Raw genomic sequence first — 15,597 nt, forward strand, 5'->3', positions numbered from 1 at the left:
ATTCAATGCCGTCCCCATCAAGCTACCAATGAGTTTCTTCACAGAACTGGAAAAAACGGCTTTAAAGTTCATATGGAACCAAAAAAGAGCCCGCATTGCCAAGACAATCCTAAGTCAAAAGAACAAAGCTGGAGGCATCACACTACCTGACTTCAAACTATACTACAAGGCTACAGTAACCAAAACAGCATGGTACTGGTACCAAAACAGAGATATAGACCAATGGAACAGAACAGAGTCCTCAGAAATAATACCACACATCTACAGCCATCTGATCTTTGACAAACCTGAGAGAAACAAGAAATGGGGAAAGGACTCCCTATTTAATAAATGGTGCTGGGAAAATTGGCTAGCCATAAGTAGAAAGCTGAAACTGGATCCTTTCCTAACTCCCTATACGAAAATTAATTCAAGATGGATTAGAGACTTAAATGTTAGACCTAATACCATAAAAACCCTAGAAGAAAACCTAGGTAGTACCATTCAGGACATAGGCATGGGCAAGGACTTCATGTCTAAAACACCAAAAGCAACAGCAGCAAAAGCCAAAATTGACAAATGGGATATGATTAAACTAAAGAGCTTCTGCACAGCAAAAGAAACTACCATCAGAGTGAACAGGCAACCTACAGAATGAGAGAAAATTTTTGCAAGCTATTCATCTGACAAAGGGCTACTATCCAGAATCTACAAAGAACTCAAACAAATTTACAAGAAAAAAACAAACAACCCCATCAAAAAGTGGGCAAAGGATATGAACAGACATTTCTCAAAAGAAGACATTCATACAGCCAACAGACACATGAAAAAATGCTCATCATCACTCGCCATCAGAGAAATGCAACTCAAAACCACAATGAGATACCATCTCACACCAGTTAGAATGGCAATCATTAAAAAGTCAGGAAACAACAGGTGCTGGAGACGATGTGGAGAAATAGGAACACTTTTACACTGTTGGTGGGATTGTAAACTAGTTCAACCATTATGGAAAACAGTATGGCGATTCCTCAAGGATCTAGAACTAGATGTACCATATGACCCAGCCATCCCACTACTGGATATATACCCAAAGGATTATAAATCATGCTGCTATAAAGACACATGCACACGTATGTTTATTGCGGCACTATTCACAATAGCAAAGACTTGGAATCAACCCAAATGTCCATCTGTGACAGACTGGATTAAGAAAATGTGGCACATATACACCATGGAATATTATGCAGCCATAAAAAAGGATGAGTTTGCATCCTTTGTAGGGACATGGATGCAGCTGGAAACCATCATTCTTAGCAAACTATCACAAGAACAGAAAACCAAACACCGCATGTTCTCACTCATAGATGGGAACTGAACAATGAGATCACTTGGACTCGGGAAGGGGAACATCACACATCAGGGCCTATATGGGGAGGGGGCAGGGGGGAGGGATTGCATTGGGAGTTATACCTGATATAAATGACGAATTGATGGGTGCTGACAAGTTGATGGGTGCAGCACACCAACATGGCACAAGTATACATATGTAACAAACCTGCACGTTATGCACATGTACCCTAGAACTTAAAGTATAATAAAAAAAAAAAAATTTGATAATATGTTTTCTACGATTTAACAGGTTTGGACCAAAAATCTAGCACGAAATCTGATTCATTCTTTCTGGTAACTTCCACTGAATAGATGTTTGAGATGTCTATTTCATTGACTCAGTAAATATTAATGAGCAGAGTGATACAAAGATGATATGCCAGGCCTTGAGAATGCAATGGTGCCAAAAGGAGGCATTGTCTTAGCACTCAGGAAGCTTACAATCTGACATCTTATGTAAACCAAATTAATAGACTGACACCATGTATGAATAACTGAAAAAACTCTACATAAACCAGGCTATTTTTTTTTTTTATTTTTTATTTTTTTGAGACAGAGTCTCGCTCTGTCGCCCAGGCTGGAGTGCAGCGACATGATCTTGACTCACTGCAAGCTCCGCCTCCCGGGTTCACGCCATTCTCCTGCCTCAGCCTCCCTAGTAGCTGGACTACAGGTGCCTGCCACTACGCCCGGCTAATTTTTGTATTTTTAGTAGAGACAGGGTTTCACCATGTTAGCCAGGATAAGTCTGGATCTCCTGACCTCATGATCCGCCCATCTCGGCCTCCCAAAGTGCTGGGATTACAGGCGTGAGCTACCGCGCCCAGCCAAACCAGGCTATTTTCATAACACATATCTCTTTATTAGGAAACACTTTTGCTATACCAAAAAATTAGTATATACACAAATATTAATGCCTCCAGCTTTAAGAAATAAATATTACTAGGCCATTGGAGTTCAGTGATATGGCTAGGAAGACCACAAACACATTGAGAATACTTGCAGACAGTCAGAGACACTTTCACATGTCCCATCGCATCACCACCATAGGTTCATTCGAACTTTCTGGTCCTTCATCTCAGTTGTTCATTTAGGAAACAGAGTGACAGTAACTATAATGATCACCGCCAATATATGAGCATCATTGTCGGGGGCGAAATGTTGCTTTGGGATCAGACACATCTCAGTTCAAATCCTGACTTTGCCACTGTGTGACCCTTAGGCAAGTCTCTTGATGATCTCTGAACTCTCATTTCCTCATGTGTGAAATGAGGCAGAGATGGAAACGGTGGCATTGATTGCAACTTATGATACTGATAGTGGAGGGTCCTAGAGAGTCCGTTCTTTCTAGTAGTTGTAAATGGAAGTGACCAGAACTTGCCCACTGGCTGAAATAGAAAAAAGAAACATTTGGAAAAGCTGAATATTTTATATCTATGTTTACTCTTTATAAATGGAAGTATACCTAAAATATGCTAGAGAGCTTGGTCAATGAATATGCTTTATAGAGTTTATCAGCTAAAAGGGATAGTATAAGAAATAATATGAACTAGTATATCATTTAAGAATTGAACCTATTTTGAGGGTTAGCATTGTCTCTTTTGGGATGAGTGAATAACTGTCACAGAGTGTACAATAAAACAAAACAGCAAGGAGTAAATGACTCATGGAATACATCCATGGAACAATTAGAAACCAAATTTAGTAAGTACTAGATATTAGCATCTAGTGATTAATGTCACTAAGATTACATCAAATTCCTGTTTCCTCTGCTCCTGGAGAATACAGGACAGGTGACAGATTTCTTAGGAAATGCTTTTCCTAATGCCTTTTTCATCAGACCTTTGTCTTTTTTCAAGTATGAGTTTACATTTTAGCCAATGTTACAATCTCTCTATTTGTAGGTAGACAGATGGGGGATAGGAAATGAGGAATGGTGTCTGGCTCTTTAATTAAAGACATAGAACCAGAGTTTGCTCTTCGAGCTTACTGGCAAGGCACATACGCACACGTGCACATACACACACATACACACACAAAGTGCATCTGATAGATGAAGCCAAATTTGTAAAATTGTATCCACAATCATAGTTTCTATGGTAACTGTATCTTAGGCCCAGACACAAACAGAGCTGGAAGGAGATGTCTGATTTTATTTTCTGCTAAGACAATCATAACAGAGACAGTTCAGGTTATTAAGATGCCATAGCCCAGTGTACATGCAGCTAGTACTTGGATGGTGCTGCCATAAGATTTCATGCCTTAAATCCCAATAAATACTTTGTAATTTCATAATTTGCAGATTGCTTTGCTCTTTGTCATTCTGCTATAAAATCATCATGTGCCTACACACAGTTACTATATTAATGAGGTGTTAGTAGTCAACATAAATGTGGAAATGATGCAAGATAATTTTTATAAATGTGCACAGGTTAGAAGGGACTTCCAGGATGTCTGTTTTAACCCTGACATGTTACAAGGAAGGAAAATGTAGGCACAGAATGGTTAAAAGACTTATCCAAGAATTATTTTTAAAATATTTTATTTGCTGTATTTTTTAAACTAACAGATGTTCTAGACTAGTCTATAAGCTGAATACCCAGTTATTTGACAAAATTACTGAAATCAAATTACAGAAAACAAACACTTTAGAAACAATAGTTTGAATGAATGTGTGTTCTTTCGCCTCTCTGGATAACACATTTGTAAATACGTAGCTCAGCATAATATACCACATATTGCCGAAGATAAATAATCAAACATCCTATTTTGATGAGCTTCCTTTTGTTTAAATATAGCATTTCCCTTAGTTCCCCTAGAAACATATAGCATTTTAGCAAAATGTCTTAATATTTGAAGATGCTGAAGTCCAAGTTTATAACTTTTTAGAAGTTTTTATTGTATTGATTCCTTTAAACATCTTCCAGCCAAATCTATAACTAGGTAAGAGCAATAGAATTAGAAGAAAGCTTTTGGAAATGTGGAACACTGCTCCAAAATATCTGTCATGATACCAACTTGAAATGAAAGGCACGTTTCCTAAAATGGCATCTAAATTTTTATACTTTGCATCTTAATCTTATGATGTGTCTGGCAGCATGAAACTCATTTTTTTGTGATGGATCTAAGACATATTTGTAAATGAGGATGTTATATATAGGTGAATAAGCCGTATTGCAACTTTGGCCTCTCCCAGCACAGCAGCTTTTAAATTTCCTGAGGAAAATTGGCTTAGAGGACATAAATTACAAGATTGGCAAAAATGTGTCCTAACCTATAGAAACTGGAAAACATGTTAATTTTGAATTGTTTCCGCTTTTCATCAGCAGACATTTGCGGGAAAATCTTGTGTAATTTATTCTTTTATTTTTAATGAATTGTTTAAAACTGTTTGAAAAGGCATTATATCTTCTCCTCTGCCATTAATCTATAAATGGGGAATATTGGGAGGTTAAATGGCCTCTTTAGGATATTGCTTGATGAAACTGCTGATTCTAGCAATGCCAGGCCACAAACACATACTAATTTAAGGAACCCTGAATGTAAGCAGCAAGCTCTTTGCTTTTGTAGAGAAAAGACTAATAGCTTTATTTTAACAAGGCTCTTAACACCCCAGCCAGCAGCAGGCACTGAGTGAATGAAATTGGGGGAACTCCCATGGACTAAAGGCACCTTAATTCAACATTCCTTCCAAACACCAAGCCCTCCTGATAGGCTTGTCACAGGCTGTCATAATCCAGCCAAAGAGGGTCACCACGTGCAAGGCGCACCGAGGTATGAGCGCTTTAAGTTGTTTTGAATAAGCTCTCTGAAGTTTCACTTCCTGAGCTATATCAGTAAAAGAAAGATAAACATGCCCCAAATCCAGGCGTAAGTTCTAACGTTACACCGCTGTGTAAAAGGCTAGATTTCTGTTATGGCTTAAGTCAAGATTGTTTCTATCAGACATATATTTAGGTCATTACATTAAAAAGAAAAAAAAACCACTGCATGATACCAAGTAAGATAAAGGGATTAAAAAGAAATTAATTGGATCAAAGCTGCTGACCTTATTTTTTTGTGATGAGGGAAATTACCTAATAAGGAGTTTTTCAAGCAGGAATGTTTCTGGGCCTTGTTGAGCACAGAGAAAAATGAGAAGTGAGCTTATAAATGCCTGTGTCTGTTTTCTCTCCCTCACTGCCTCTTCAAGTCGTCTGACTTCCTAAAGACTTAACCACAACTTCTTAAAACTGGCTTCCCTTTAGCAACCCTCTATCTGCAATTTCCTATCCTCCATTTGCAGCTCTTTGCAAGAATATTTGTACCCAACACACTAATCTATATTGCCACCAGTTCTAACCAGAATATTAAGAATTCATCAAATTATAGGAGGTTACATGGATTATGATTTATCCATATAATGGGATATTATATAGCCATTAAAAATCGTGTTTTAAAATATATTCAATAGCGGCCGGGCGCGGTGGCTCAAGCCTGTAATCCCAGCACTTTGGGAGGCCGAGATGGGCGGATCACGAGATCAGGAGATCAAGACCATCCTGGCTAATATGGTGAAACCCCGTCTCTACTAAAAAATAGAAAAAACTAGCCAGGCGAGGTGGCGGGCGCCTGTAGTCCCAGCTACTCGGGAGCCTGAGGTGGGAGAATGGCATAAATCCGGGAGGCGGAGCTTGCAGTGAGCTGAGATCCGGCCACTGCACTCCAGCCTGGGCAACAGAGCGAGACTCCGTCTCAAAAAAAAAAAAAAAAAAAAAATATATATATATATATATTCAATAGCATACAAAACTGTCAATAATAAACAGTTAAGAAAACAGCTCTATATGCCATTAAAATATGTATGTGGGGCCGGCGCGGTGGCTCATGCCTGTAATCCTAGCACTTTGGGAGGCCGAGGCAGGCGGATCACGAGGTCAGGAGATCAAGACCATCCTGGCTAACATGGTGAAACCCTGTCTCTACTGAAAATACAAAATAATTAGCTGGGCATGGTGGTGAACGCCTGCAGTTGCAGCTACTCGGGAGGCTGAGGCAGGAGAATGGAGTGAACCCGGGAAGTGGAGCTTGCAGGGAGCCGAGATAGTGCCACTGCACTCCAGCCTGGGCGACAGAGCAAGACTCCGTCTCAAAAATAAATAAATAAATAAATAAAATAAAATAAATAAAAATAAAATACGTATGTGTTTATAAATGTTAACAGAGAACATTTTGGGGTGGTTTTCCACAATAATCATATAAGGGAGAAAAAAATGATTAAATTTATTTTTTTTAAATAATGGAACAGAAATGTATCCCCATCATTTTCATTAACTAACATTGAATCCCTGAGGGAGAGGACTTTTTCTCATCTCTGTCTTATGGTACTTCACATGTTACTCCACCTATGAGACACACGTTTACATATTTGAAAATATTAATCTCATTCCATAAGTGTGACAGCGTAAGACAGTACAATCAGTGGTTGTTTATTTTTTAGAAAACTAGAAAGGATTTCAGCACCATAGAGCCTGGCTTTCTCTCCCCATTAATCCACTGAAATAACTCTCAATAAAGCACCAATCACCATCTCATTGCCGATATTTTTGCAGATTTTATAGTGGTCTCTGTTCATTTGCAGAGAACAATGTCTGCTGTAGCTTAAGAAAGAATACATTTATTACACCATAGTAATGAGCTTATAGAACCATAAGGGAGGTTAAAGAGAAAAATTCTTGGATAAGCTTTCAGGAATAATTTTCCAAGCCACACTCCAGAACTGAGCTACCGGGGGAGCTGTTGCTATTTCTTTGTAGGAAGTTTTAGACTGCAGAGTCGCATATAGGGAGCCACCATGATTAGGAAGATGCCACCTCTTCTGCCACCAATTCTAAGACCAACTATAAAAGTTACATTTCACCCCCAAAACTAGCAACATTACAGCTGCTAAAGCTGCCACAGGAAAACCAAGCATATCTCTCATTTAGTCATTCTTGCCATAATAAACTGTGGAAATATGGCCACTGCCTCAATTCTATTTCCCAAATGTTATGGCCTAACTTAAATCATGCCAGTACATTGGCTACAAGGGAATCCAGAGAAAGGTAGTTTGTAGCTTTCCAGGCTCTGTAATTCAAGGTGACACTCTACAAGAAGGGTGGATTGGGTGAAGTGCACGAACACACAGTCCCTGTCTTAGTGAAGCTCTTGACTGTTTTGACACTGTTGACCACTCCCTTGATGAAATTCCTTTCTTGGTTTCAACAATAAAACATTTTCCTTGTTTTCTTCTGAACCAACTACTTTTTCTCAGACTTCCTCCTGGGTTCAGTGTCTTTGGCCTGCCCCTTGAATGACGGTGTTCCTAAGAATAGTATTAGTGTTCCTCTCTCTCTTCATTGGGTGTCTTGTCTTTTATTTGGTCCCTATAGACTCTTCCTGGGCATTCTTGTCCAAGCTTTCAGTTACCATCTGTATGTTGAACATTTTCCAATGCTACATCTCTAGTCCAGACTTCTCTAAGTTGCAAACCATTATACTCAACTATCAGACATCTCCATTGAATGACCCAAGTCAAGTTTAATATGCCTAAATATTCCCTCCTCCCACCTCTACTCCAAAATCTGTTCTTCATTTATTCCTGTTTTGGTGAATATTACCAAACCCATGTAGTTGCTAAGCTCAGAAACTTGGGCATTATTCTAAATATATCAGTCCCTTTAATCCACAGTCAATCCTATTGATCTTACCTCTTTGAAATCCTAATGACACTCTCATCTTCATCCTTTGAAAAACCCTCTAGTTTACACTGTTACAATCTCTGGCTCAGACCTTCACTGAACCCTCCAAGTTATGGCAAGAATAATCTTAAAAACTATAAATTCCCAGAAGATAAAATACAAGAAAATCTAGGTGACCTAGGGTTTGATGATGATTTTTTAGATATAAGACCAAAGGCATGATCTGTGGAAGATAAAATTAATATGTTGAACTTTATTAAAATTAAAAATTTTTGCTCTGTGGAAGACACTTCAAGAGAATGAGGAGAGAAGCTACAGATTGAGAGAAAAAGTTTGCAAAAGACACATCTGATAATGAAGTATCCAAAATATAGAAAGAAATCTTAAAACTCAACAATAAGAAAACAACCTAAATAAAAAATGGGCCAAAGACCTCAATGGATCCCTCACCAAAGAAGATATACATATGGCAAATAAGCATGTGAAAAGATGTTCTACATCACATGTCATCAAGGAAATGGCAAAACAACGAGATATGACTACACACCTGTTAGAAGGGCTACAACTGGGAACACTGACCATACCAAATGCTGACAAGGAAGTGGAACACCAGGAACTCTCATTCATTGAATTCTGGTGGGAATTCAAAAAAGTATCAGCACTTTGGAAGACAGTTTGGTGGTTTCTTGCAAAACTAAACATAGTCTCACCATATGATCCAGCAATCGCCTTCCTTAGTATTTACCCAAAGGAGTTGAAAACTGACATCCACACAAAAACCTGCACATAAATGTTTACATCTTTATTCATAATTGCCAAAAGTTGGAGGCGACCAAGATGTATTTTAGTAGGTGAATGACTAAATAAACTGTACTTCATCTGGACCCTGGAATATTACTTAGCCTTGGGAAGAAATGAGCTATCAAGCCATGAAAAAGCATGGAGGAAACTTAAATGCATATTACTAAGTAAAAGAAGCCGATCTGAAAAGACTGCATACTGTATGATACCAACTATATCACACTCTGGAATTGACTATGAAGAGAGTGAAAAGATCATTTGGTTACCAGGACTTGGGGGAAGGAGTGATGAATAGGCAGAGCACTTAAGATGTTTAGGGCCTTGAAAATTCTCTGTATGGTACTGTAATGATGAATACATGCCATTATACATTCGTCCAAACCCACAGAATGAGTAACACCTAGAGAGAGCCCTAATGTAAACTATGGGCTATGAGTGATTATAATGTATCAGTGTAGGTTAGTGAGTTGCAACAGTTGTAGCACACTGGTGGGCATGCGGGTAATGAAGGAGGCTATGCATGCATAGGGGTGGGACTATATGGAAATCTGTATACCACCTTCTTAATTTTTTTGTGAACCTAAAACTGATCTAAAAACTATAGTTTCTTTTTAAAAATTGCAGTGGTGGTGGTAACAGTAATAGCCACAGTAGTAGCAACAGTAGTATAGTTACTAGCTAATAGTTTTCTTTTCTTCACACCCTGTTTCTACCTTTGCAAAATCTTCAAATTCCCTGAAGATACAGTCCTTTTGTTATGCCTCCATGGTTTTTCACTTCTGTGCTCTTTACTTGAATGGCTTATCCTACTACTCCTACACCCTTCTGCCTCAGAAAAACTCCTCCTCATTCATCTTCAGGTTTGAGATGACGCTACAACACCCGTATGATGCTGTCTTCAACTCTCCCAGGTGGACTTTGGAATTTGTTCCCGCAGATATCCAGTGCCTCCTTCCTCAGACTTCCACAGTGATCTCATTGTACCATAATTGTTTGCAGGCCTGTTTCCATGAGAAGACCCACTGGATTTCTTCATTGCTTTGAATACAGTGAATGACTGCATTAATGATGTTGCAGTTTCAATGGAGAAACATACAAAGATATACAGGATTAGTGAAGGACAGAATAATTTTTTATGTGCAAGTATGCTGCCTATCTTTTGAAGCCTGGTCCAAGTTCTGGTACTTCCGTGAAGTTTTTCCTGACACCTCCAGGCCTCACCTGTGCTACTGCTGATAACATCCTGAATGGCACTTAATATTACATTGTCCTCTTTCGTTCTTTGGTTATTTCATTTTGAACGCTGTTTTCCTAACAAGATGGAAAATTCCTTAAGAATAAGAATCACCTTACGTTTCTTACAATGTTATATGCTATTGGGTATATTTAATAGATGTGTGTATGTATACTAGATATAAACATATATATGTATATACATGCAAATATATATGCATATTTATATATGTATATATATTTTATGTATATTTTAATATTTTATATGTATATTTGTATGTATATATGTATATTTGTATGTATATATGTATATTTGTATGTATATATACATAATCATATATTATAAATACATATAATTATATGTGTGTATATATATACACACACACATAATCTGTTCCTCGAGGCACCAGAACAGTAACAGGCGTGTGGTCTCCTCAAGGCAACAGAATACTGACTGCTATTATCATTATGCCAGGACAGTTCTGGATAACAGTGCTAAAACTATTAACTTGGAACTTTATAGCTACAAAAAAAAAGCTCCATTGGAATATCCAGAGCTATACTATGGATACTTAAGCATAGTGATTTTCCAACAACCACAATTAATAACCTCAGCATAGTATTGATACTTGCAGGAATTCTCTTTCCATAAGAAACAGTTTAAAGACACAAGAAAGCAAACCTTAGGTAGGAATGGATGAGGACAATGTTTGTCCTTCACTTCTTCCTTTTCTATTGTTTTTATCCCCTGTCTGTCATCATCCATGCCTCTGGTTTTGGTAGAAAGTTCAGAAATTTAAACCAAGGCTTTTATCCTAGTGCAGAGAATTCTCAATCTCTCTGTGATTGCTTCAAAGATGTACAGTCTTCGTCCCTACCTATGTAGTAGCTCACTGGACTCTTGCCCTCTCAGATAACCCCAGTGTCTCCTGTTCCACCTATTGATAAAATATAAAAAGGTTTTACAGGACACACTCTAAAGGTCCTCCCACAATAATTAAACACCAAGAATAGTCTTTCTTAATCTAAGTGCATGTGTATACTTGCTTTGCAACATCTCTCCCCATATCCCCAACCCCGTATACACACTCTGCACAAGCTGGGATGGAACAGTGGTTTTATGGAGAGCTGGCACTTTGGGTAAGAAGAAAATAACTTCCAGGTGGTTGAGTACCAGCTAGAAAAATTTTCCCTACTGACCTTGACACTGTTAGTTACTTCCTGTGCTTACTGGCAAAATCTCTTCCTTCCCACCTGATAGTCCAAGTTTTCTATGTACTCATTCCATGCCCCTGTGTGAGGGATACCCAAGAGTAAAAGCAAGCACATGATTGGTCCATGTGATGCCAGGTATTTTGAGGTGAACAGGTGGGGAATCGATCAGTCAACAAGTACTTTTAAATGCCTGTTACGTGTTCATCCTGTTTTTAGTTGGTATGATAGCTATAGAGGGATGAGATATAATATCTTTTCATTCAAGAAACTAACACACAGTATTGAAAACCTACTGGGGCCAGTCACTGCCCTTTAGGATCTCAGAGGCTGATGGAAAAGACTCCAAGAGAGGTACACACAGGACGTACAGAGGAAGGGACAAAAGCAATAAAGACCAACACTAGATAGAAAACAGTTCATCACTTACGTGTGGCCATTCGTAAGACAGAGGACTGAGGTTCAGGGTGGTCCGAGGGGGCATCATGGATGCTGTGGAGTAGACAGTTGATTGTCAGCAACCCCGGTTAGTAAAGAAGGGTTTTATAGAAAAGGTACTTTTATTTATTTGTTTGTTTATTATTTGAGACAAAGTCTCGTTATGTCACCCAGACTGAAGGGCAGTGGCACTATGTAGGCTCACTACAACTTCTGCCTTCCGGGTTCAAGCGATTCTCCTGCCTCAGCCTCCTGAGTAACTGAGACTACAGGTGAGCACCACCACACCCGGCTAATTTTTCTATTTTTAGCAGAGACGGGGTTTCACCATGTTGGCCAGTCTGGTCTCAAACTCCTGACCTCAGGTGATCCGCCCCCCTTGACCTCCCAACAAAGTGCTGGGATTGCAGGTGTGAGCCACCACACCCAGCCAGAAAAGGTGCTTTTAAAAATACGGTCTTTTCACAGCCAAGAGGAACTATAATGGTGTGAAAACTCAATGTAACATACTGGATGGGATCCAGGGACAGAAAAATAGCATTAGTTAAAAATCTAAATAAACTATAGACTTTAGCTAACAATATATCAATATTGATTCATTAATTGTAAGAAATGTGCCAAAGTAATGTCAGCCAGCAGTAAGAGGGAAACTGGGTACAGGGCATATGGGGAGTCTCTATACTACCTGTTCAATGTTTCTGTAAACCTAAAACTATTTTAAAAACTAAATTCGGTTTAAAAAAAAAGAAGAAGAAAATGGTCTAGCAGCCTACAGAATATTCCTGGCGTGGGGACATGAGGGAGTCAGTTTGACAGTGACCCTTTTTTGAAAGAAGTGACTTTGTTGTTTAATACCATGTTTGTGGCTTGATCATCAATTCCTATAGCAATGCAGAGTTCTTGCTTCTCCGTGGTTGATTTTTGGCAGGCGGCAACAGCATTTGTGCACTGATTATAATTTCGAGATGCATTGTCAGTAACCAGGGTGTATAATGGATCTTCATCTCTAATTACTTTTCTCTCCACAGGTGCCTGGAAAGGGTCCAGATGGGAATGCACACAACCTCCGCTTTGAAGGGATGGAGAGGCAGTACGCATCCTTACCCAGGTAGATCACGGAGGGGTCTCCCATCTCCAGCTCACCTACAAATGAAGTCTTTAGAGAAGTCTACATGAAATAGAAATCTGGCTTTGAAATAGGGAATATGTTATAATTTTGCCTTGCTGCCGTCTGCTGCAGCCCTAGTTCCATCTTCACAAATGTGCTAATAATTGAAACACTTGTGGGTTATTTTTAAGGGGAGAAAATAGTATATCATTGCAACTGAACATGTCAGCAAGAATATTGGATACTAAATGGAAATCCTAAGCCATTGCTATAAAAATGGTATCGAGCATCCTGCACCAAGCTTAGAGACAATCAAATAGTAAATCCTCTGTCCTAGGAGTTACCCACGAGGAATGGTGGACCAGTCTTAACCTTGAAATTTCATGTGGGTGTTAAGAAGCAGGAGAGAAATGTGAACTTGGGAAGGTGTTCTTTGCCTGATTTAGAATCTGACCTTGTTCTCAAGGCAGTAAGCAAATATTGCTGAGAGGCACAGACCCAGTGGGGGAAAGAAACAACTGCGTGGGGAAAGTTTGCTGGACCACCCTGGCCTGACATGAGCCACTCATACTATAACTAGACACCCTTGAAAATGAGATACGGTTCTCGAAAGCTTGTGCTGTTATTGGTGAGATGAAGAGGAATTTTAGTTTGCTATCAGTAGCACATGACAAAGAAACAGCTTTTCCAAGAGTGCATGCAGTCCAGCTACAATGGGAGTTAGGTGAGGAGAGTGTGAGAATTAATGCATCCAAAAGAGAAACAAAGAAAGGTTAATGCCAGGCTGAAAGTTGCGATGTTTTCAAATATTGCCTTTTAAAGGGGTGGGGGAAAGACCCCAAGTAGAGCTGCTTTTCCATCAAAGCTGAGCTATTAAAGTGCCAACCAGAGATAGAGTGACTGTTTGACATTGTATGTTGACTGTACCTCTGTGTGTGACCTTACAAAACGAACACCCTGAACATTACAATGGGCAAAGCCAAAGTGACCATCTGCTCTTATAAATAGTACGTTATTTTCAAAAGTAATGAAATCTCAAATCTAGAAGAGAAGCAATTTTGTCCTGATTAGGCAGGACACCCAAAAGACAATATTTTTAAAGCTTTTATAAAGTTATATTTTATTTATCTTCCTGTTTTTTCTTTAAGAGATGTTGTCTAATAAGTTTTTCTCATTTGTAATTAACTTCCTGTTTCTATTTTCCTTGGCTTAGTACAATTGGCCTTCAGTATCTATGGGTTTCACATCCATGGATTCAATCAACCTCAGATCGAAAATATCCAAGAAAAAAAGACAGTCACAACGGTACTGATCATGTACAAACTTTTTTCCCATGTCATTATTCCCTAAACTGTACAGTATAACAACTATTTGCATAGCCTTTACATTGCACACAGTATTATAAGTAATCTAGAGATGATATAACGTTTATGGAAAGATGTGCATAGGTTATATAGTAATATGATTCCATTTTATTTCAAGGACTTGAGCATCTGTGGATTCTGGTATCTGAGGTCGGGGGTTGGGGTGGGGGAGGTGCAGTCCTAGAACCATTTCCCCAAGGAATGGGGAATCATTCCCGAGGGACGGTTACATTTTCTTTCATTTTAAAAATGGAAGCGGTTTCCAAAAATTTGTTTTACATATAAGATTTCCGGCTTTCACTGCTGAAGTATATGGAAATTGTGGTTAAGGCAGATGGAAAATAGAATGTTCTTATGAGAGAGAATAAAAAAAGGAAAACTGGAAACAGTTTAAAATCTTTCTGACCAATCTGCACTCAGAGTGCAGAAACGGAGTTTTGGGTACAATTCAAAGGCACAGAAATAGCATTTAAAATTCTATAAATGTCACTCATTCATTCATTCACCGTGTATCTGGTGATCACCTAGTATGTGCCAGGCCCTGAGAATATGGAAACTGGAGGCACAGTCCCAGTCCATCCTCAGGACTCTACTGTTAGAGTAAAGGAGTCAAGCAAATTAGCCTTTTACGGTAGTGCAACCAATGCTTCTGTGTGTAATTGTTAACGTAAAGTCTTCTGAATTTCCAAGTCTTGTTTATTTTCACTAATCCCTGAAATGCTCACTCATGACTGACTCTACACAAGTATATTTTAGGATTAAACACTGTGTGGGGGTTTTCTGAGAAAGGTAATACATTTATGCTGTTTATGACTCTTTATGAATGTATGAATTGACAAAATCCCGCCAGCCCTAGAATAAAACTGTAGCTGAAAGGAAAGCATCTCAAACTGGAAATAATTTTAGCAAAAAGTTCACTCACCCACATACACAATGGTGAGAACAATTAATTGCACGTGCAAAAAAACCTTTACAGCTACCTGACAACCAGAGGCAGCCATGGTGGAGAATAAATAAGGCTCAGCTAAATGCAAGGGGGACCCCTAGCAGTGGCTTTTAAATGGGGACACTGCAACACAACATCTGAAGAGGAGATGCAAAGCTCCCTCCCAGGCATTGCGCCCTGGTCCATGGGTGGGGGCTCCAAATTCAACTAATGAGATGCAGAAAGCAGAGGCCAGAGACGCACTGCTGACTTCTGAAAAGATATGCAGATGCTGCTCTGAGTGCCAGTGACATTTACCCTGGTTTTCTTGTCTTTCCCCCTGGAGATTTTACTGTCCACTTAATTGAATCACACCAGCTCCACTGCTGTCTCCTTCTGCCAGGAGAGTGAGGCGAGCACATCTCG

The 15,597-nt window shown here is 39.0% G+C and overlaps 1 protein-coding gene across 3 annotated transcripts in view; it reads left to right on the plus strand.

Annotated features, from left to right (window-relative positions):
* Nucleotides 1-15,597, plus strand: part of PARD3B (par-3 family cell polarity regulator beta) — a 1,146,560-nt gene that overhangs the window by 1,063,510 nt on the left and 67,453 nt on the right. For all 3 annotated transcript variants that reach the window (XM_010352639.2, XM_030916822.1, XM_010352640.2), the window contains one exon: nt 12,803-12,882. In XM_010352639.2, the coding sequence (XP_010350941.1) occupies nt 12,803-12,882 (80 nt within the window). The remainder of the gene's footprint in view (nt 1-12,802; nt 12,883-15,597) is intronic.

The sequence above is a fragment of the Rhinopithecus roxellana genome, chromosome 14, assembly GCF_007565055.1.
Source record: "Rhinopithecus roxellana isolate Shanxi Qingling chromosome 14, ASM756505v1, whole genome shotgun sequence".
Lineage (NCBI taxonomy): Eukaryota > Metazoa > Chordata > Mammalia > Primates > Cercopithecidae > Rhinopithecus > Rhinopithecus roxellana.